At 39.5% G+C, this 24,568-nt stretch overlaps 1 protein-coding gene and 1 long non-coding RNA gene across 2 annotated transcripts in view; both read left to right on the top strand.

Moving 5' to 3' along the window:
- Nucleotides 1-8,264, top strand: part of TTC23L (tetratricopeptide repeat domain 23 like) — a 51,212-nt gene extending 42,948 nt beyond the window's left edge. The window contains exons 9-10 of the mRNA XM_028849371.2: nt 404-531; nt 8,163-8,264. Of these exons, the coding sequence (XP_028705204.2) occupies nt 404-531; nt 8,163-8,249 (215 nt within the window). The 3' untranslated portion in view covers nt 8,250-8,264. The remainder of the gene's footprint in view (nt 1-403; nt 532-8,162) is intronic.
- A 6,809-nt stretch (nt 8,265-15,073) lies between these two features.
- On the top strand, nt 15,074-18,911 carry LOC144341391 (uncharacterized). Its single transcript, XR_013418296.1, has 2 exons — nt 15,074-15,181; nt 17,635-18,911. It is a non-coding gene; the product is annotated as an uncharacterized LOC144341391 (long non-coding RNA).
- The last annotated feature ends 5,657 nt before the right edge of the window (nt 18,912-24,568 follow it).

Raw genomic sequence — 24,568 nt, forward strand, 5'->3', positions numbered from 1 at the left:
GAGGCCAAGGTGGGCGGATCATGAGGTCAAGAGATTGAGACTGTCCTGGCCAACATGGTGAAACCCTCTCTCTACTAAAAATACAAAAATTAGCTGGGCATGGTGGCATGCACCTGTAGTTCCAGCTACTCGGGAGGCTGAGACAGGAGAATCACTTGAACCCAGGAGGCAGCGGTTGCAGTGAGCCAGATTGCACCACTGCACTCCAGCCTGGCAACAGATTGAGACTCCATCTCAAACAAACAAACAAACAAACAAACAAAAAACGTCTTAGACTTTTATGAGACCTGGCTTGAGAATAAGCATGGACTTTAAGCATGAAAATGTCAGTTGAGCCAAAGCTGATATTAGACATTTGTAAAGGTTAGCAGCTTGCCTTAAATAATTGTTTCCATTTTTCCAGATGCTGTTGAGACATATTTCATAAAAAGTATCAATGCATATCGAGCAACACTGGGCTCAGAGGATTTTGAAACACTGAGCACCACTGAAGAATTTTGCAAATGGCTTGTCCAAAATGGAGAAAAACAGGTAAATATGATCAATGCATAAACAGAATTGCTAGTTTGTTTATTAGATCACAATAGCATTTTTCATCTTACAGTTTAGATACTGGAGATCAGATAGGTCCCAGATAAAACTAGGCAAGAAACACATTGTTTCATTATTTGTTAGCATTAACCAAATTTTTTTTTTTTTTTTTTTTCCAAATTGGTTTCATTCTTTTGATGAAACTGAGCAACTCTGTCCAACAAGGTTTAGTTTGTACTTGGAAACTGCAAAGTAGGGTCAAAGTATTTTAGAGGGACTCGATATTGATGGCAAAAGAAAATTCGCAGCTACACGTTTGCTTCTAACGGTTCCCTCTCTGACAAACTTTTTTTTTGAGATAGGGTCTCTCTCTGTCACCCAGGCTGTAGTGCACTGGGGCGATCTCGGCCCACTGCAACCTCCACTTCTTGAGTTCAAGAGATTTGCCTGCCTCAGCCTTCCAAGTAGCTGGGATTACAGGCGTGCGCCACCACGTCCAGCTAATTTTTGTGTTTTTAGTGGAGATGGGGTTTTGCCATGTTGACCAGTCTGGTCTTGAACTCCTGACCTCAGGTGATCCACTCGCCTCGGCCTCCCGCAGTGCTGGGATTACAGGAGTGAGCCACCATGTCCTGCCAGCATTGCCTTTCTTGTTTGAAATTTTACAGCTATACTTTGTTGTGTAATGTTATGGTTCCCTTTCTGTAAAATGTTATTTTTGGTGATCTAAATAAAGCCTGTTTTGTTTGGAGAAAAAAAAATAAAATAAAACTAGGAATAATACACAGGGCTTAGGTGGCTTGGAATATTAGTAAAAAAATATTTTTCTTGTATCTTGATACATGAGATCCTTCAGATCCAGGACACATGTATTCTCTGGCTTTGTATTTAATATTTTAAGTCAAAATTGGCTTCCATCTTTGGATCTAGCTACTAGTTCTTTTCTTTTGCGGTAGTGGTTTTCTCTTGATCTGATAGGTTTTTATTAGCAGCAATTTTGTTTTCACATTTTAAAAAGTTATAGAAAATAATTGTTATTGCTGACTTTTTTACTTAGAAGTCCCATGAGTCTAAGTTATCATTCAAAACCTTTTGACTTGAACTTTATATATTCAGTGCAGCATGAACACAGCGAAGACCTTTGTCTGTCATAAGATCCCACATGAATTTGATCTGACCAAGCCAACTTTATACTTCCTCAGGCGAGTGAGAAATATGGATAGATTTGACATGGTCTTATTGGCCATGTAAAAACCAGTATAAGAATAGAGTTATAGGAACATAGTAAGTAAAAATTTATTCCAGGAATGAAAAAAAGTTTTTTATATCTTATCTAGACATTTTTATAAATGGTGACATTTTCGTTATTTCAATTTTAATTGCCATTTGTAAAGACAAAAACCTTATAATGATTTGCAACCTTTTTTTTTCTGTGGCCATGATATTTTCTGTTGGTTTAGAAGATTTTTTTTTTTTTTTTTTTTTTGAGACAGAGTCACTCTGTTGCCCAGGCTGGAGTGCAGTGGCACGATCCAGCTCACTGCAACCTCTGCCTCCCAAGTTCAAGTGATTTTTGTGCCTCAACCTCCCGGAATAGCTGGGATTACAGGCGCCCACCATCACACCCAGCTAATTTTTGTATTTTTTGTAGAAACGAGGTTTAATCCTGTTGGTCAGGCTGGTCTCGAACTCCTACCTCAAGTGACCCGCCTGCCTTGGCCTTCCAAAATGCTAAGATTACAGGCGTGAGCCACCACACCTGGCCAGTTCAGAAGATTAATGTGAGATCCCAATGCCATGGGTTGATCTAATAATTAATTTTATTTTCAAAGATGTGAAAATACTTTGCCAGAATTTAATAGCTTATCCCTGTTAAAGTCTGGTGCAGTGAATACCATGACCTTGGTTATGATAAACCACCAGTACCACCACCAGTACCAATGCCTGATAATCCTCTGCTTCTAACCAAGTACTTTCTAGTATACCAAGCTCCTGGACAAGCTACCAAAGGACCTGAGTGCCAGGTGGCTCCAAATCTAAACCATAAGCAGGACTATGGACAGGTCAGCTTTACCATTAGGAAGCAAGTGCCATGAGGGCAGGAAGTTTTGTTTGTTTTGTTCACTGCAGTGTCCTCAATGCCTGAAACACTAACTGGCACATAGAAGATGCCTGGTAACTTTTGAATGAAACTGCTGAATTTTATGACACATTTCCCATATTTAAAAGTAGCTCATTCCCCTGCCTCCAAGCTTCATGTGAGGCTCTAGGCCTGTCCTAGAGGACCATAACAGAAACTCACAAGATTTGGGAATCGTTCCCATGGAATACACAGACACATACACATGCACACACATATATATTTTGGTAAGTAGTTTAATCTGCCATGGATAAAAAATAAAACTCATTCATCTAGAACTACCTTCTTCCAGTAATTCATCAAAATGACAATCATGGCTGGGCATGGAGACTCACACCTGTAATCCCAGCACTTTGGGAGGCCGAGGCAGGAGGATTGCTTGAGCCTAGGGGTTTGAGACCAGCCTGGGCAACAAAGTGAGACCCTCATCTCTAAAAAAATTAAAGAATTAGCCAGGAGCAGTGGTGCATACCTGTGGTCCCAGCTACATGGGAGGCTGAGGCAGGAAGATCACTTGAGCCTGGAAGGTTGAGGCTGCAGTGAGCTGTGATCACGCCACTGCACTCCAACTTGGGTGACAGGGACCCTGTCTCAAAAAACAAACAAACAAAGAAAACAAAAAACAAAACAGAGAATGAGTTTGTCATCAATGCCATAAAAAGACACTATAAGAACACTACAGGTCCATATCCCTGAGGCATATAGATGCAAAAATTCTCAACAAAACACTAGCAAACCAAATTTAACAGCATATTAAAAGAGTCATATGCCATCACCAAGTGGGATTTATCCCTGGGATGTAAGAATGGTTTGGCATACGAAAATCAATCAATGAGATATAATGTCTTAACAGAATGAAGGATAAAAATCAGATGATACCCTGAGATCCAGAAAAAGCACTGGACAAAATTCAATACCTTTTCATGATAACAACAAAAATACAAAACTGCCAACAAAGAAAGAATAGAAGGAAATTACCTCAAGATAATAAAGGCCATACATGTATGCAAAGCCTACAGCTAATACCATACTTAATGGTGAAAAACTGAAAGCTGTTCCTTTAAGATCAGGAACAAAAGAAGGATGCCCACTTTCACCACTTCTATTCAGCATAGTACTGGAGGTAGTAGCCAGAGCAGTTAGGCAGGAAAGCTAAATAAAAAACATCCAAATATGAACAGAAGTAAAATTATTTCTGTTCGCAGAATGACATGATGTTATGTAGAAAACCCTAATGATCACACACACACACACACACAACCTGTTTGAACTAATAAATTCAACTAAATTATAGGAAACAAAGTCAGCATACAAAAATCAGTTTCACGGCCAGGCACGGTGGCTCAAGCCTGTAATCCCAGCACTTTGGGAGGCTGAGATGGGTGGATCACGAGGTCAGGAGATCGAGACCATCCTAGCTAACACGGTGAAACCCCGTCTCTACTAAAAAATACAAAAAAAAACTAGCTGGGCAAGGTGGCAGGTGCCTGTAGTCCCAGCTACTTGGGAGGCTGAGGCAGGAGAATGGCGTAAACCCAGGAGGCGGATCTTGCAGTGAGCTGAGATCCAGCCACTGCACTCCATCCTGGGCAACAGAGCGAGACTCCATCTCAAAAAAAAAAAAAAAAGTTGCATTTTTATATACTAACATTGAACAATTTGAAAAAGAAAATAAGAAAACCAATCCCATTTACAATAGCATCAAAAAGAATAAAATACTCAGGAATAAACTTAACCAAGGAGGTGAAAGACTTATACACTGAAAAAAATGAACAGGAAAATAATAAATTATATGCATGCTTTCTTACTCTAAGAAATGCAAAAATATTACAGTAGTAGCCTTGAGATTCCTGATTTATTGGCAGTGTTTTCTGGAAAGCAGCAATTGACATCCCTTTTATGTTTGTTGTTCTGACATGCCACATTAGGGATGATGATTACATGTTCAACCCAATTCTGAAGAAACATTCTGTTGCACCTGTCAACATAGATAATTCAGGCAGTGAGTGGGTGATGTGCAGTTCTTGAGGGAGCCAGCAATAATACCTCTTCACCTTCCCTAAAGAAAGCACATTGGGAAGGCAAATGAGTACAAGCACTGTTGTCCTGTGAATGATTTCCAGTGTATACTTAATTTATTTTTGCTGTATAGTAAGTAGTTAACAGTGAGAGCTTTGCTGAAAGACAACTGGCCTAGACATTTCAAAAATGTCAATGTTATGAAAGACCAAAAGGGCAGGAGAACTGTAACAGATTAAAGAATCATGAGAACTCAATGCAATACATGATGATTAGATGCTAGATTTTAAGGAAGTGTAAAGAACATTATTGGAAAAATTGGGAAATTTGAACATGGAGCATATATCAGGAAACGCTGTTGTACTGATGTAAGATTTATTGAATGATAATATTATTGTAGATATGTAGGAAAGTGTTTTTGTTCTAAGAAGACACACGCTTAAGTATTTAGAGCCACATGTGATGGCTCATGCCTGTCTGTAATTCCAGTAATTTGTGAGGCCAGGGTTGGAGGATCACTTGAGCCCAAGAGTTCATGACCAACCTGGGAAACATAATGGGACCCTATCTCTACAATAAATAAGTAAATAAATAAGCTGAGCAGAGTGGTGTGGAACTATAGTCCCAGCTACTTGAGAGGCTGAGGTGGAGGATCGTTTGAGCTTGGGAGGTTGAGGCTGCATGAGCCGTGATCACACCCCTGCACTCCAGCCTGAGCAACAGAGTGAGGCTCTGTCTCTTTAAAAAAAAAAAAAAAAAAAAAAAAACCAAAACCAAACCAAAACAAAAAGCATTTAGGGGTAAATTATCTTGATTACGACAACCTATTTTCAACAAAAATATATGTGTATATGCATGTATATATAGATAGAGACAGTATTTTTTAAGAAGAGGAAACAATAAGGCAAATGTGGCAAAACTGTGTGAATCTAGGTGAAAATTGTATGGATATTTTACTATTCTGTTAGCTTTTCTGAAGGTTTGAAAAATTTGATATAAAAAATAGGTGAACAAAAAAAGAGTGAGGGCTGTGGAATTCAGACTGCCTGGTGTTGGAATTCTGCCACTGCCCATCATAGGCTGTGTGATCTGGGGCAAGATCCTTAGCTGTTATTCGTTTCCATTCCTTCATCTGTAAAATGAGTATAATAGTTCCTCTCTTGTAGGGCAGCCATGAAGATTAAATAGTATCATATGAATTAACTATTATTAATTACAAGCTTGGAACTTTAATTCTTAATACAAAGTACTTAGGTGGCACATCACAGCGGACTGATCCTGCTGGGTTATGTCATCATTGGGTACAATGCCTTCTCCATAGAGCTCAGGGAACAGAACCAGCATGCTCCTTCGGAATTGCCAGGCTGGTTTTTTTTTTTTTTTTTTTTAGAACGTTTTATCCCTCAGGAGGCTTACAGACTGCTAAAGGCTTCGTTAAACTCCCAGGTATTCAGCTACAGTGACTATAGCAAAAATGTGGCTGAAACTTTGTATAGCATGGGCAGGATCTGCTTTGCCAAAGGAGAGCCCAGAAAGGCAATTCAGCTCCTGACAAAGGTGACTATTGACTGGTTTTGTTACATTTTCCCCCAGGCTTGTAAGCAGGATGTGAGGAGGGATGTATGTACATATGCATGCATGTATATATGTATTTTCCCTTCTCTTCCATTTTATTCCTGCTCTCCTTTTCTTTTTTTAAGTGATGTGTTATCTTTTGAAAATTGTCTGCTTTCTTAGATGTGCTGAGGGAGAATATGACACAGAAACTTTTGTTGAGTCCGTGTCTGGACAAGAGTCTTAAAAGAGTAACACCCTAATCTTGGAATCCAAGTATGATAGTGGCAGAATCTCTGGAAAGCACTTCAAGGTTGGGTGGAATTAGTAATACCTTGTTTAACCATCCGTACCCAAGTACTCTTTCCCCTTCCAGAGAGCTCGTTCCCTTGCAGTGGGGTGTAGCAAAAGGTGTTCAACCAGTCAGTATACTGACAGAATGAATCTGAAGGCTTAGTAAAATAGGTGGCAATGTCTCTAAATAAAACCTAAGTTTTTTCAAAGTCAGAGGAAAAGTTGGTAAAGATCAAGGAACACTCAAGTGAGCAGAGGGTGGAGTCAGAAGCAGTCTACATCAGGTTTGCCGGGATTTTCATCTCATTTCAGGGTAACCTAATGTGATCAGAAAACAGTAAATAACAGAAGAAAGGGGAACTCATTTTGAAGATTCAGGGAAAAGAAAGCCTCCTGAAAGTAAGTTATAGGAGCCAGAATAGCTTTTCCAGGGAAGCATGAACACACGGTGGCATCTGGGTAATAGGGGTAGAAGCCTGAAAGGAGAGAAAACTTTGAAATGAAAGGATGACAATCTGAGGATAAGAAATGAGATGAAATGAAAAATGATGAGTGAAATGAGAAGGGGTTCCAGGGAAACAAGTCTAATAAAATTCAGATCCACATTGAAAATAACGAAGACGCTTAACATGGAGTGATACTGGAGTATTGTTTCTCAAATCTAGAATTGCAGCACAGTCAGTAAGAAACAAAACAAAACAAGCAAAAACAAATTCCTGAGTCTCACCCCAGACCATCTGAATTAGAAGTTTTACGAGTAGTGTACAGAATCTTTTTTTTTAATAGTTCTAGAGGCAGTTTTAATATCCTGCCAATTTTAAGAATCAAGATTGATATAACAAACTTGAAAAGCTCTCTTAGAATGCAGAGTGAAAGAAGAGAGGGATCTCATGAGAAAGTAATTGGTATGCAGGACAAAGTAGAGATTCAGCCAAAGAATTGTATGTATTTCTGAAGAAATTATGATTGGAATAGAAGCAGTAATCAGAGATATCATTGAAGACAAATGTTCTGAAATAAAAAAAGACCATAGCATATACATTGTAAGGATTTACCATGTTCCACACAAAATCAGTGTAAGGAGAGCCTCATATAGATTTTTACCTGGTAATGAATTTTTGATGGCATATGCAATAGATGGAATGCTTGTGTCCCTTCAAAATTCATACGTTGAAACCTAATATTCGCTGCGGTTTTATCTGGAGATAGGACCTTTAGAAGGGGACTAGAACTCAGGAGTGGAGTCTTCATGAATGGGATTAGTGCCCTTTGAAAAGAGACCTCAAAGAGCTTCCTTGCCCTTTCCACCATGTGAGTTTACAGCAAAGATGGCTGTCAGTGAATCAGGAAGTGGGCCCTCACCAGACACGAAATGGACTAAGACAGCATGACTACATCCTCCATTTGTAATAGGGATTTAACTTGGAAATTTAGGATGCCATAAGCCTAGGTAGAGGCTACATCTTTGTTATCAGCTTAGGAAACAAATGAAATGTAGTGCAGGTATTTGAAATGTAAACTTGTGACAAGATCTCAGTTACGCTGGTCCTTTCCTGAGTTTGGTTTGCAATTAAGGTGCTTGCTATCTGATTCTCTTTAACCTGTTGTTTCTCACCTCACCTAGTGTCTGATGATTCAAATCCTTGTATATGGAGGTGAACACAGTAAAAGAAGGGAGACAAAGAGCCTCCTTACTCTGTTGAGGAGGTGAGTTCTGGCCCTGGCCATCAGCCATGTCATCAATGTATATATATGCATGGCATGGCCTCTCCCAATTCAACCAGGTAGGGGTGATTCACCTCTTTCATTCTTGCTAGTAAGGCAAAATCCTACCTGTGTATGAATGTGGCCAAATCCTATACTTGGGAAAATTAGTTGATTTCTTACAGTCTCATAGAACCCAGTGTTTTAGGGTCTGCTGCAATAATATTTAGTATTTATAATACCCCTTTCAATGCTGAGCATTATAGAAAAGCCCTGCAAGACAAGGTTGTAGCTGATCACAGTATGATAGGTATCATATGGATTCAGAGAAAGTAAATGAGTACCTTAAAATAATTTTTCTTGCTGAACATACAAAGTCTAGGTCCCTAAACATAAGGCAAGTTTTTAGGATACAGTCTCCAAAGTTAATAATGACAGAGCCTCTTCAGATTCTTTTTATAGATGTTTAGAATTTAAGTCAAAGAGAGTTTTGTATAGACTTGCCTCAGTCTTTAACCTTGACGTTATCAATGACACATATCATTGACATTTGTTCATCTCAGAATAGTACTGACCTTGAACTGTTCTAAGAGGGAAGAGAACAAAAACTTGTTGAGTTTATACCAAATTCATAAAACTGAGCTAGGTCCTATTTATAAAGTATTTAATTTAATCCTCACAAATACCCAGTATGATAGCTCTCATTTAACAGAAGGGAGCTTGATGTTTTATAATGGAATTTGCCTAAATTCACTCAGTCTTGGAGATTTGGACTCAAATAAGTGTGACTCTAAGGCCATGTGCTTTTCCCTGAGAGCCCTCTAACAGCGCTGCATTGCTGCTGAGAGTTAGGACCCCGAATGTGTTCACCAGTGGTGGCTGATAATCGGTCCCCTTCTCACCAGGTTCACCAGGCTAGACAGGTGGGGAAGGTCATGCCATGGAGAATACATTGAGCCCTCCTCTCCACACCCACTTCACTCAGAGCCACACCTGAGGTGGGCCCCACAGGAGGCTATCTCCTGTTTTATCATTACCCAGAGGAGGACGTTCTCCAGCCTCTGTCAATAATTCCTGTTAGGAGGATATAGAGGATCAGCCACAGGGCAAAATGGAAAACTTTGCTCCCTGCCTGTTGGTGTTTTAAATAAAATCATGTCTATAACATGCATAGTACAGTGCCTGGCAGAGCATGCACTCAATAAATGTTCGTAAAACACCCTTCCTTCCCCTTCTTCACAGAAGACTGCCTTTTGCTTTCAGGGCAACAGTTCAGAATATTTGAAATCAGGGATAATTGTTAGCCACTAATACCATAGGTTAGTTTTGAGATTTTGAATCTTTGAATATATCTAAAGTAGATTTTGTGCTTTGAAGGTAATAATGAAACTAAAAGAACAAAATGTATAATTTCAGAGAAAAAATGCATGATGTTTCCCCAAAACTGAACAGAAGTTCTACTCAGCTTGTATTTAAAAAGAGACACTTCAGAATATCTGGAATCTCATTCTTTGGTAGCCTGAGATTGCTTTGCCTTCCAGTATTTACTGTGTCTTTTAGGTGATCTGAAATGATTCATAGAAGGAGGAAAAATTAGGAGATCTAATTCAGACCCTAGGTGGTATGAGTTTCTTTAGGTACTTGGAAGTTAATTTTTCTTTCTGTAAATTACAATGAAACCAAACCTACCAAGAAAGTCCATATAAGGGGAAAAGAAGAGTCTTTTGAAGGACTTTGCTGTAGCAGAAGGTTTTTCTTTCCCTAAAACAAGCCCATATCTCATTCCTCAAGAACTGCTGAGCAAAGCCATGGGGGAAACTGCCAAAGCCAGATGTCAAAACCCAGTACAAGGATTGCTCTCTTTGCAGACTTCAGCATCTCACTGGAGTAATCAATCCCAGATGTCCTGGAACTCTGCTAGTTTTCCGATATACTCTCCTGCTTCTTACCTCACCTCTTCCGGAAACTCGTTGACTACACTTACTGGACTTTCATTGCTAGGAGCCCGAATTCTTGGCTTCTGAAGCCTGTGCAAAAAAGCTAAAGTAGAAATGGCCCCTTGAAATCAGAGTTAATTTCAAGGTTAAATGATAGTTGCAAGGGTCTCAAATAAAATTTTGGTGTACAGAAAGGGCATAGAAAATATTGGATTTGGAAATAAACTTTCTGGTTGTTTAGTCTAACTTTTACCTAAATCACAAATGTACTTCAGTTGTAATCATGTACATATCTAGCTCATTTAAGCACTAGAAATACTAATATGTTTAAGATAGAGTCCCTTATATGAAAGTTAGTCTGTATTAAGTCTTTAATAGAAATGTAAAGGAAAAGGGCAAGTAATACATCATGAGGCTAGAAATGTGAGTGGAAACTCTGCATAGGTTGGGGGCTGGGTTGCAGGGTCTTCGAAGAAAAGTAGACATAAGCAGGTAGACAAGAAGCCAGAGGAGAGTATTCCAAGTTGCATGAACAGAAGCATAGTGGCGTAGATACCCGATATCACGGAGGAAAAGCAAGTGACCTTGAGTGGTTGTAGTTTAAGGTACTTGAGGAGGGACGTGCTGGACATGAGTTTGGAAAGACAGACTGGGGCAAGATTATGGAATTTTTATGTGCTGTGCTAAGGCCTTTAGGATTTATTTAGTAGACAGAAAGCAACCATCAAAGAGTTTTGGGCAGGATATGACATGACCAATTATTGGCTTTAAAACATTACCTCTGGCAGCAATGAGAAGGATAGATGGTACCTAGGGAGAAGTGGGGAGAGCAGTTAGGAGGTAGATCCGATAGTCCAAGGGAGAGATGTTTAGACCCTTAATTATCTAAAGCCGTAGTAGAAGAATGTGTAGAGGATAGATCGAGAAGCTATATGGAGTCTGTATTGAGAGACCATAGGACCAGTCAGATGTGAGGTTTAATAGAGGCAGGAATCAAAGGTAGTGTTGAAGTTTCTAGCTTGGGCAACTGGGTGAATGGCAATGTTATTAAATAGTATTGGCAAGAGGAATAATCTTGGAGGATGTCTAGGGTGCCTGAGGGAAGATGGTTTCCACTTTGGATATGTTTGCAGTACCCACAATACATCCACTTGGCAACAGCTGTTAAGTTGTTGGCTGTATGGGCCAAGAGCTCAAAGAAATGATTCTGAAGCTAATGGAATGGGTAAGATAACCCACGGAATACATACATGTGAAACAAGAAGGCTTAGGAAAGAACTTTGGAGAATGCTTCCACTTATTTCAGAGAGAATATGGTGGTTTGGTAGCAGAACAGCTGGGGCTCAAATTTGAGCTTTCCCACTTATAGTGGGACTTCCTAAGGCTTACTTTCTTCATCTGTGAAAATGCACATAAATACAGCACTTCATTTTAAGTGCTTTACTTACTGTATGGCACATAGTAAGCTTCTGTGAAATGTTAATTATTGTAATTATCATTATTGTATTATTTAGGGGTCATGCAGAAAGAGGAACTGAAAAGGAGTCTCTAAAAAAGTCCTTAAGAATTAAGAGAGTCAGAAAAAAATAAAGGACAAAGTTTTAATGAAAGAGAGGCCAGTGTTATTTTTACGAAAGACATGAGGAGACACTTCGAAGAGGAAGAAATGCGTATGACCAATACACACATACACACACACAAAGATTTCCAATTTCAGGCAGGATTCAAAACATAAAATACCATTTTTACCCTATTGTTTTAGTGGTAATGACAAATACAGGTAGTAAAACCCAGCTATGTAAAAGGTATGGGGAGCTCAGCCCTCTCAATACTCTATTTATATGAGACTGTATGTTGATTGCACCTTTTTGGTGGATATGTTGGGAAAAGTTAATAGAATGTTTAGATGCATGGAACTTTTGACTCTGAAAGACCACTTCTAAGATCTGTCTTTTGAAATCCTTGCACAAAATATGTATTTATAAATATGTGTATATAAATATACACATATACATACATAAATATGTCTTTCTTTTAGATTTGTGGGAAAAATTCAAATGTCTACCAGTAGAAATACTAGCACGTTTATTGCTGTACAATATGGTCATTCAAAGGCATGATGTAGAGCTTTAAGTGTCATGGAAGAATATTCCCATATATATTGTTAGGGCTAAAAACATGAAAAGTACACATTAGTGAGCAATATATGTAGCATAACTCATAAGTATATGTAAATATGTAGTTAGTGAAAAGAATAGTACTTATCTCTAGGACACAGGATTATGGAGGACTTTCAAATTCTATGTTATGTATTTCTGCGTCATTTTACTTTTATTTTTACAATAAATGTTATTTGTGACGATAAAAAAGATATATTTTAAGAGTATGGTATATGTGTCAAATATTAAGAGAGTGCCATGTAGTGGTAAGGAACGGACTAGTGCCAGATGGCCTGGGTTATAAGCCCAGCTCTGTCTTTTTTTTTAAATTTTATTTATTTATTTTTTTTTTTTTTGAGACAGAGTCTTGCTCTGTCGCCCAGGCTGGAGTGCAGTGGCACAATCTTGGCTCACTGCAAGCTCCACCTCCCGGGTTCACGCCATTCTCCTGCCTCAGTCTCCCAGGTAGCTAGGACTATAGGTGCCCACCACCACACCCGGCTAATTTTTCTGTATTTTTAGTAGAGACGGGGTTTCACTGTGTTAGCCAGGATGGTCTCGATCTCCTGACCTCATGATCTGCCTGCCTCTGCCTCCCAAAGTGCTGGGATTACAGGCGTGAGCCACCGCACCTGGCCCCAGCTCTGTCTTTAGCTGTGAGATCTTGGACAAATCGCTCAGTTTTCTTCTCAGTTTCCTCATCCATAAAATGGGGATGATAATAATATAATATCTACTTCATAGGGTTGTTATTAATAAATAAGTAAATAAGTTAATAAATAAGTTAAGTAAAACTGCAAAGAAAGATGCCTGGCACATAGTATGTGCTAATTATAGATGATGAGCGTGTTAATGATGATGATTGCAGATGGAAAGAGGATGACTAATAAGAAGCATTATATTGGCAAACAGAATATCATCACTGACATTGCTGATATTAGCATGAGCTGTATTGGTAGAGAAGACCTTTGAGATTACTGTTTGTCCAGTACCTGATTAAATACCTCCTATAATCAGGAATTTACTCATTATCTCTCAAGATGGCCCCTTCCTTCCATTATTGGACAGTTCTGATTGTTAGAAGAATGTAGTAGTTAAGGTCATAGACTACATTTAAAGTTAGACATATCTGTGCTTGAATCCAGGCTCTACTACTATGTACCATTAGGTAAGGTATCTTAAACCTCACTTTTCTCTAATGAGGATTAGAATAGTATCTATAATATGGAAACATAATAAAGAGTAAATGAGATCATTCACATAAAGCACTTAGCACAGTATCTGGTATACAGTAAGTGCTCAATAAATATCAGCTATTTTAACAACTCTACCTAGTCATCAAACTTACTGGATGTATGAAAGCATGAAGTTACCAACTTTACCTTTCTCTCTGTTAGATGTCTCCGAAACAGCTGCATACCGAAAAGTTATTTTGATATACCTTTCCATGGGTATAAAGCTGTAGAAGCCAACAGAAGGAGCAGGGAGAACCATCCTTTTCTTCTCATAAGAGGGGAGCAAAGGAAGGTGCCTCAATGCCTATTAACCTATTAGTGACATACAGTCCTCTTGGTCTTGTGAACAAAATGGAACAGCCTCTTCTGGGCTAAGGGGCTAGAGAAGGGAAATAGGGTGGAAATGGGGATTTGGGAGTTGATTGTCTCCAAAGAGAAGTGAACAAGGAAAAAGAAAGGAGGTCATATGCTTCAGTACATTTTGTATCAGCCAGACCCAGTCTTAGGCAAGACCTTAGTGATGAAATGTATGTTCCATAAGCTGGGTTGTTTCCAGGCTGCTGCATTCATCTTCTTTTCCTATTATTTATTAGTAAACATTCCAACACTCCATCTACAAAATTAAGGAGAAAATATCTGGCCAAACCTTGGTATGACTGAGTGAGGAGCACAATCTGCTCCAGCAGAGCCAGGCAGCCAAACGAGGGGCAGCAGCTTTTCCAAATCAGGATTCTGGTACTAGCTGGAGGCACTGGGGCAGGTAGAGAAGTGAAAACTCAGAAGCCTTTAGTTCGCTGCTTGAGGGTCTCTTTCATGGGGAACAAGGGCTGCTAAGCCACAGTGAGCCAGCTCAGTGTACCTTGTCTTTAGCAGAGCAGTGGGGAGCTCTGCAGTCTCCAGGTACTCTGCCATGCCCACAGAAATGGTCTGACAGGTGGGGACAGCATGGAATAGGGCAGGCAGAGCAAATACATTTCATCTCATGGGCCCATTCTGTTAATGGCTTCCTGGAGTGATGCTTCAGGTTCCAGAGCAAAAGGCTGGGTTTGGTGGAGCTTGATTTATTAGTGTCTTCCACCTTGGGCTATGGGTGGGGGAATAGCGGACTTCTACCACATATTTGCTGTTCAGATATAGAGAAAAGAGCACTGTACTCTGAGTCAAGGCACCTCGTGTGTGAATCCCAAAAACCATGAGACCTTAAGCCACTTAAACATTGAGTCTCAATTTCTTCATCTGCATTCATTCCTTTAACAAACATTTGTTGAGCACCTACTAAGTGCCAGGTGCAGTTAGAGCTGCAGGTGGTAATAAAGATAAATAAAACATGGTCATTAATCTTAAGGGGACAACATTCTAGTGTAAGAGAAAACATGAAGAAATAATGAAAACATGAAGTTTAAGTTCTGGAATAGCATTCTCAGTGCAATGAAAAGAGAGACAATCTATGAGAATCGGAAAAGACTTCATAGAGAGGGTGACATTTGAGCCATTTCTTAAAGGAGAAGTAGCAGTTCATCCAGATGGAGAACAGAAGCCATTCCTGGAAGAAGGAACTCTACATACAAAGGCACAGAAGCATGACAGAGGGCAGGGTATGGAGGAATGGTAAGTAGTTTACAGCTGTTGTACAGGGCAGCATGTCCTGAAGGGGGCTGCAAGAAATGCTGATTCCAAGGGATGTGCATCAGTTCTCTGCGGGAGGGAGAAAGGCTCTGTGGCAGAAAGACAAAAATCAATTAAGGAAAAAAAAACCAGGTTTAAACAAAGTGACACAGGTTACTTTTCTGAAGGGCTTCTCAGGACTTTTAATATACAAAACCTTTGGCTGGGTTCTGTAGCTCATGCCTGTAATCCTAGCACTTTCGGAGGCTGAGGCAGGTGGATTGTCTGAGCTCAGGAGTTCAAGACCAGCCTGGGAAACACAGTGAAACCCCCAATTAGCCAGGCGTGGCAGCATGCGCCTGTAGTCCCAGTTACTCACGAGGCTGAGGCAGGAGAATCGCTTGAACCTGGGAGGCAGAGGTTGCAGTGAGCCAAGATCATGCTGCTGCTCTCCAGCCTGGGTGATAGAGCAAGACTCTGTATCCTAAGAAAAAAATTTTAAAAATTTAAAAAAATTATATATATATATATATATATAACCTTCCCTATTGGCATGTTGGGAACAAACCAGGTTTTAAAAATTTTTATTTTTATATTTTCAATTTGTAGAGACGAGGTCTCACTATGTTGCTGAGGCTAGCCTCAAATTCCTAGGCTCAAGCGATCCTCTCGGCTCAGCCTCTCAAGTGCTGGGATTACAGGCGTGAGCACACCACACCTGGCTGCAAATCAGTTTTTCAGAAAACATTGTATTTTACATACCTGAAGTCTTTTTGAAATGATCAGTGATTTAAATTTTGGCAAATAAAACCTTGCACTGTCTTTAGAATCGAAGTAGAGAAACTAAGATTTGGTTTTGTTGAAAGCAAAGGGTGTAGTGCATGCTCGCCCTGAGGGTATACACGAATACTTTTGCAGTTTGGTAAGGAATTTTGGCCCCATTTTAGGATATAAAGTCTTTATGAACTATGACTATCTCATCAGCTATTTAATCTGATCATAGAAATACGACTTCAGTGCATCCCTATGAATTAATCTTTTTGAGTCATGGTGGTTAAGAGCTGTAGTTCTGGAGACAGGCAAGCCTGAGTTCAAAACCCAGGACTACCACTTTCTAGCTATGGATAATCCTATAAAATGGGGATGAAGTATAGTACCTATCTCAGTGTTGCTGTGAGAATAAATGAGATAATGCATTATATGTGAAGTGCTTAGCAGAGTGCCTGGCCCCATAACAATCATGTATTAAGTAACAGCTATTTTTATTTTTACTGAAAGCTGGTCTTTGTCTTTATTCCCTTCTACTGACACCATTGTTGCATGAAGCAAATGGAGTTAGGGGCTGAATATTTTGAAAAGCTACTACCAAGCTTATGTGGAAAACATTTTTCTGGTTAACATCTCGAAAAAGATATAGATTTATCAGGTTCTGGAAACACAGATAGTATCATAGACAAGCAGTCTGACAGTCACCTAAACTCAAAGATAATATATACACTATGGAAATCAGTTATCCTTTCAGGTTTCAGGCAAGGGGAATCCTGCCACCTTGTGGTGTGAGAGAAGTAGGCCCGAGGCCAAGTCCCACTTACTATCCCTAGCAGAGATGCAGCCCTCTCACAGTTATTGCCCACCTCTGAATTTATGAGACCCCTGGGCAACTGACTTAATCTGTGCCTATTTCTTCAGCTAGTTTGGAATCTCATTATCTCCTGGTTTACTGCAAAGGAAGTTAAAGTGCCAGATCGCTTTCTATATTTTATACAGTCCAGTAATAGAGAATGAACCAGTCTTTAGTACGACTTGCATAAAAACCCCAAGTTCATAAATTTTGTATCTCATATACTACAGAACAAATATTCTTTTCAGGTAAAAAAAAAAAGAGGGCTATGAAAACCACACTTTTTTCAGGCTTGAGGTAGAAATAGGAGGTGACTAAAGAACACTTAATAGTAACTGTGTTTCTGGAGCTGTCTTTTGGATCATAATACATCAGAGTCCTGCTCAGCTCCTTCAGTAATGAGAAATCAGAGGACAGACATCTCAACGGCTAGAAACAAACAACAGAGATCTTTCACAGGCCTCGGGCTCTAAGTCTCTGTGTTCGTGAGAAGAAACCACTTGAAAATCATGAACTATATAAAAGGCCCTAAATTAGATAAGTTTTCCACCTGGGATTTAAACAATCCAGGTAGCTCAACTATCCTTGGTTTGCCGAGAGCTCCCTGCTCTTTAGGAAGAAAACTCGAGACTCTCTTCAGATTTTAGAGGCCTATTAGAAGAGACAGCATTTGGAGAGTATAGTCATGTGGTGGAAAATGGTGACACAGTTGCCTCAGGCTAAGTTCAGCCTTTAGCTGAGGTAAGGTAATGAGATGTGCTGCTGGGGGAGGCAGTTGCCAGTTAGAAGGCAAGAACCAAGAAAAACGCTCATATGATTTTCTCCTTTCCTCTAGGTCTTCTGTTACCAAATTGAAAACCTTTATACACAACAGCCAACAATAAAGACAACCTTGTTGATGATAAAAATTCTCGACCACAAAATGTTTCTCAACATTGATAGCATTGGCAGATCTAAAACAGAACGGTTTTTTATTAAGGACTCTGGGAAAAGAGGTCCACTTAGCAGCAGCATTCCAGGTGAAATACCCAAGAGCCATTAGAAACTAGGATCCTGGCCAGGCACAGTGGCTCACGCCTGTAATCCCAGCACTTTGGGAGGCCAAGGCGGGCGGATCACGAGGTCAGAAGATCGAGACCATCCTGGCCAACATGGTGAAACCCCGTCCCTACGAAAAATACAAAAAAAAATTACCTAGGCTTGTTAGCACGTGCCTGTAAACCTAGCTACTCGGGAGGCTGAGAAGGGGAATCACTTGAACCGGGGAGTTGGAGATTGCAGTGAGCTGGGATCGCACCACTGCACTCCAGCCTGGCAATAGAGAGAGACTCCATCTCAAAAAAAACACAAAACAACTAGGATCCTGATCTATGACTTGGGGGAAAGAAATCTTTTAGACACATGCTTTAAGTTATAGTTTCTTGTGTCACTGGGACTCCATTACCTTTCATTTCCCTTTTTCTAACTCTAACTTTATTCCTTTCAGTTCTGATTTTTTAAAAAATTCTGCAATACCTAAGTAATTTATTGGTGAACACTTTCATATACTACAGTTGACCACTTAACAATGCAGGGGTTAGGGCTGCCAATGCCCCGTGCAGTCAAAAATCTTTGTATAATTTTGGATTCCCCCAAACCTTAACTGCTAATAACCTAGTGTTAACTGGGAGCCTTACTGATAAGATAAACAGTCGACTAATGCATACTTTGTATGTTATATGTATATTATATAATATATTCTTACAATGAAGTAAACTAGAGAAAAGCAAAGGTTATTAAGAAAATGATAAGGGGCCAACTATGGTGGCTCATTGCCTCTAATCCTAGCACTTTGGGAGGCAGAGGAAGGCAGATTGCTTGAGCCCATGAGGTTGAGGTTGCAGTAAGCTGAGATCATGCCACTGCACTCCAGCCTGGATGACAAAGTGAGACCCTGTTCAAAAAAAGAAAAAAGAAAGAAAATAAGGAAATACATTTACATTACTGTATTTATTGATTCCATAAATTTACATTGTCTGTTTACAAAAAGAATCCTTGGACTGAAATGAAGGGCATCCACAGCCACAGACCTCAATCTTTGATACATATCAATAAATTCTGCTTTTTCTTGTAGTGTCATGACTTTTACTTCTTGGGAACACTTCCAGCATCACTAGTGGCACTTCGTATGGGTCCCATGGTATTATTTGAGGTTTATGGTGCACTAAACATGATGAAAAATACTTAAGAATCTCAAGAGAGTACTTTTTTCAGCCACATAAAATTTACTGGAGAGTCGAACTGCTCATACAGAGATGATGAGCATCAAACAGCGTTTTGAGCGGATATTCACAACACCTGAGCGCACAGCAGCAGCAGTAGGAGGCAGCTACAAAATGACTGCAGTACAGTGTGTACTCCCGTTGGTTTTATGTGGCTGTGATTTAACCTTGCATCTTTACATTTGTTTACATTTCTCTGGACTGTGAATGCACCATGTACTGTATATGTGTGTAAATTTTGAGAAAATTTAGCATTTTATAATAGGTTTGTGCATATTTTGTAGTAGCACATGATAAAAGACTAGTACATACATATATTTTATGCATTCATGACATACCTTTTAAATTTTTAAAAAATATTTCTAGGCAATAGCTTGTTTTTTTTAGATTGTCAAAAATCTCAAAAAAAAAACAAAACAAAAAAACTTCCAATGTATTTATTGAAAAAACTCTGTGTATTAAGTGGATTTATACAGTTAAAACCTATGTTGTTCAAGGGTCAACTGTATTTGGAAGTGTCTTTAGTCTCAGCCTGTTTGAGGTCACCAAAATTGCCTTGGAAGGAATAGTTTGATCCTTCTGAAACACTTGCCCTGATCTGATTTACTGAACTCATCATAACATGTTAAAAGTTAGAAAGGACCTATTTACTTTATAAAGAAACTAGGGATGGTGGGGCATGGTGGCTCAAGCCTGTAATCCCAGCACTTTGGGAGGCTGAGGCGGGCGGATCATCTGAGGTCAGGAGTTCGAGACCAGCCTGACCAACATGGCGAAACCTCGTCTCTGCTAAAAATACAAAAATTAGCTGGGTGTGATCGTGGGTGTCTGTAATCCCAGCTACTTGGGAGGCTGAGGCAGGAGAATCACTTGAACCCGGGAGGTGGAAGTTGCAGTGAGCCAGGATCGTGCCATTGCACTCCAGACTGGGCGACAAGAGCAAAACTCCGTCTAAAAAATAAGTTAATAATAATAATAATACAGCTCAAAGACCCTGTGTCTTTGGGGATCCAAGTGTATCACTATCAATATCTATATCAATGCACTCAGTGCTTATAGAACCACATTTTGGGTCTTCATTCAGGAAATTATTTCAGTCATTTGTTCAGCCTGTAAAATTTAAGAATCAACCAGTACCTAAGGTATAGTGAGTTGTGTTCTGCTGTGGCAGAAGCACACATATACCAACTAAGCCAAAGGCTTGTCCACTGACTGGTAGGCCTTCTCCTGGCAGTTGCCGACTAACTCCCAGGATGCTTTAGGGTTGGCACTCAGGATCAAGGTCCCACATTGCAGCCCTGGCGGAAAGCAGCTATATGTTCCATTGCCCTTCTCTGTGGTGCTTATTAACTGGTCACTTGGCCTGTCATTGTTCATTTTAGCCCTGTCTGGAGATGAGGCTGCTGTTCCTCCCCAGAATATTCTGAATTGATTACAGTAGCTTCAGAAGAGTCGCTTCCATTTTCACATACGTAGTTGAAAATGGCTTTTCAACAATGACTGACATTAAAAAAAAAAAAAATACCCGAAAAAAATGGCCATTTAGACTCCATTTTGGGTGGCACCAAAATTTATAAAATGTTACTATTTTGCAATCCTAAGATGTCCAAACTGACAAACCTGTATCAATAAACAGTAGCATAAGTGTAACACTGTGAAATAAAATTTTATGGTGTACCTGTTCCTGCATTTGAAAGTTGTTTTTAATGTTTAAAGTTTATTGTCACTGTAAAGTTGCTATTGTCTGGGGTTTTGATGTTAAAATGTTTTATAAAATGGTGGTGATACTGAATGGTATAATTTTATCCTTATACCTGGTAAAATAAGTTAGCACCTATGTTGGTCCCCAAAGTTTTTCCCAAAGGCATTTTTAAAGCTGTTTTAGGTTCATACAAAATTAAGGGAAAGCTACAGAGATTTCCCATTTACCCCCTACCCCCACACATACCTGGCTTCTCCCTTATCAACATCTCCCACCGGAGTGGTACATTTGTGACAGCTGATGAACCCACACTGACACACCATTATTACCCAAGTCCACAGTTTACATGAGGGTTCACTCTTGATGGTATACATTCTGTGGGTTTGGAAAAATTATAATGACATGTATCCACCATTATAGTATCATACATATTAGTTTCACTGCCGTAAAAATCCTCTGTGCCCTGCCCAAAAGTTTTAAAATTTTACTATTTTGGTGAAATCCCGAAGTCTTAACAAGCCACATTAGAAATATAAAGTTGCACTCTCACTGCAAAACCACAGAAGCTACTTTCTAAATTCAACCAATCTGGATAACCCAATCCAATCAAACACCTGACATTTCTAACAGATCTGAGCTAACATACAGAGCTCTTACAATTCTTCTGAATTAGCTAACAAGCACTGACATTTTTTAGGTGGATGAGGATTATTTTCCAACAATCTCTGTACCAAGTTAGAAAAAAATAATTCAAGCCCAGATCAAGCTGTCTCACATACAGATTTCAATAAATATTTTTATTTTATTTTTTGTTGAGACATGGTCCCACTCTCCTGCCAGGCTATAGTGTAGTGGCATGATCATAGCTCACTGCAGCCTTGAACTCCTGGGCTCAAGCAATCCTCCCGCTTTAGCTTCTGGAGTAGCTGGGACTACATGCATACTCCAAACCTGGCTAAAAAAAAAAAAAAAAAAAAAAAAAAAATTTAGAGATGAGGTCTTGCTATGTTGGCCAGACTGGTCTCAAAACTCCTGGGCTAAAACCCAATGTGCTGGGACTACAGGTGAAAGCCACCACACCTAGCTCAATGACCATTTTTTAGCAAGCAAACAAAAAAGTTTATGTAACCGGCTAGGCGTGGCGGCTCACACCTGTAATCCCAGGCACTTTGGGAGGCTGCAGTGGGAGGATCACGAAGTCAAAAGATCAAGACAATCCTGGCCAACATGGTGAAACCCCAACACTACTAAAAATACAAAAATTAGCTGGATATGGTGGCAGGCACCTGTAGTCCCAGCTACTCGGGAGGCTGAGGCAGGAGAATTGCTTGAATTTGGGAGGCGGAAGTTGCAGTGAGCTGAGATCGCACCACTGCACTCCAGCCTGGCAACAGAGTGGGACTTCATCTCAAAAAAAAAAAAAAAAAAAAAAGAAAGAAAAAAGTTTATGTAACCTGTATTAAAGGTCCACTTAAGGCAAGCTTGACAATATTCCAGAAATAGTACTCTCCTAACCTAGTTAGCCAAGGCAAACAGAAATCCTTGGACAAAATGGCAGGAAGCAAGACCATTTTGGGATCAAGTGTCAGGCACCATGCCTAAGGGTAAAGGCCATAGGCTTCACTAGATTGTTACTTCCTTTTCACTTAAATATGAGGATTACTCTGAAATAATTTAGTAAGTTCACATATCCTGAATACCTCTAGTTTTGCCACTGAGAGCCACTACTAGTATCTATTATAATGATCAACAAGCTATGAATTTCAAAACTATACTTCACACATTTACTCTGCTGATTATCAAAACCTCTGGATGTGACTGAGATACATATAGAGAAAGCACGTGAAACCACTGCCTTTGGTCTTTCTGATTAGAATACTAGCTGTCCACTCCTGAAAGAGAAATCCTGTTAGAGCTAATGACTCCTCCTGGGGTGCTTGTAACCTGATACTAGTATAAAACAGCGCTGCCTATTCCAAAGAGAGAATAAAAGCAAATTACAAACATAATTGGGAAAAGAAAAAATACTCCACACTCCAATTTCTCAGGACCCAATAGATTTTATTTCAGGTGGGGATAAGGGACAAGCAGTGTGAAGACAGGGAAGGAGAGAAGGAAGTCTCTATGTTCTGAATGATTCCCTACCCCACTGTTGAGAGTGCCACATTCTGCCCTTTTACAATTTTAATTAATTTTTACTGGGACTTTGATAATACCACAGAAACCCTGTGGCTTCCTGTTAAAATGATTGTGTTACAAGCCTTATTTTTATTAGAAAAGTGAAATTTAACAAATATTTTTATTTGTATTATTTTGAAGCATTTCACCAATTCTAGGTGGAAGCACTACATCATTGAATGGGAAATCAACAAATGAAAAATGAAAAAAAAGATTACTTATCCATTCACAGTAAGCACAATTTTACTAGAAAGAGAGATAAACTTCAAAAAGACAGAACTAAAAGTCACATATAAGACTGTGTTCTTCTATATGCTACACATCAATTTGTAGTGGCACCAAAGTGTCGCCTGCTCTGCCTGAGGGAGCACTCCCCCTAGTGGTTTTGCATAGGAAATAAAGTTAAACTTTTATTAAAGTAAAAATGCCTGGATCAAATAGAACACACATAAGGAGGAAATTCTTTATAAAATAAGTACCTTGATGTTAGGGTGACTTAGAAACAATTCTTAGTCTCTGAATTCTAAATAGCTGAAGACATGCAGCTAAAACAATAATTTTTATTTTAATTTTTTATTGTTTTTGAGACGGAGTCTTGCTCTGTCACCCAGGCTGGAGTGCAAGGGCGCAATCTCGGCTCACTGCAACCCCCGCCTCCCAGGTTCAAGTGATTCTCTTGCCTCAGCCTCTCGAGTAGCTGGAATTACAGACACCCACCACCACACCCGGCTAATTTTTGTATTTTTAGTAGAGACGGGGGTTTCACCATGTTGGCTAGGCTGATCTCGAGCTCCTGACCTCAGATGACCCACCCGCCACGGCTTCCCAAAGTGCTGGGATTACAGGTGTGAGCCACCACGCCCGGCCTAAAATAATAGTTTTAAATGTGCAAAAATATCCATCCTTACTGAGCTGATTTATATTTGTTTCAAATTCTTTTTAGATTCAACTTTTAAAAAATACATTAGGCCAGGCGTGGTGGCTCACACCTGCAATCCCAGCCTTTTGAGAGGCCAAGGCGGGTGGATTGCTTGAGCTCAGGAGTTCAAGATTACCCTAGGCAACATAGTGAAACCCCGTCTCTACAAAAATACAAAAATTAGCAGGGCATGGTGGCATGCACCTATAGTCCTAACTATTTGGGAGACTGAGATGGGAGGATTGCTTGAGCCTAGGTAGTGAACTGTGATCCTACAACTGTACTCCAGCCTGGGCAACACAGCAAGATCTTGTCTCCAAAAATAAAAATAAAAAACCTTAGATCAAAAGAAATTTAGAGCTAAATCATCAGAATTAAACAGTGACTAATAAGATGCTAACAGAAAATCTGAAATTGGAGATTCTTTCATATAACAAAGTTCCTAAATGCCTATTATATATTAGGCACTATTCTTTGTTCACACTAGTAACAAAAGACAAAAAAATAACTATGCTATTTCACATTTAACAGTCTTTAGAATATGGACTGATTAGATATTCTGTAAGTATCTTTTAGGTTTGTTCTGTTTTTGGTGTTTAAACAAATAATATTCTGACAACATTTAGTAAATTAACATCTTTCCTTCTTGAACACATACACTTTAAAAAATTCCAACTTCTTTTGTAGCCACTAGGCATGCTGAGATTGA

Source organism: Macaca mulatta, chromosome 6, assembly GCF_049350105.2.
Source record: "Macaca mulatta isolate MMU2019108-1 chromosome 6, T2T-MMU8v2.0, whole genome shotgun sequence".
Classification (NCBI taxonomy): Eukaryota; Metazoa; Chordata; class Mammalia; order Primates; family Cercopithecidae; genus Macaca; species Macaca mulatta.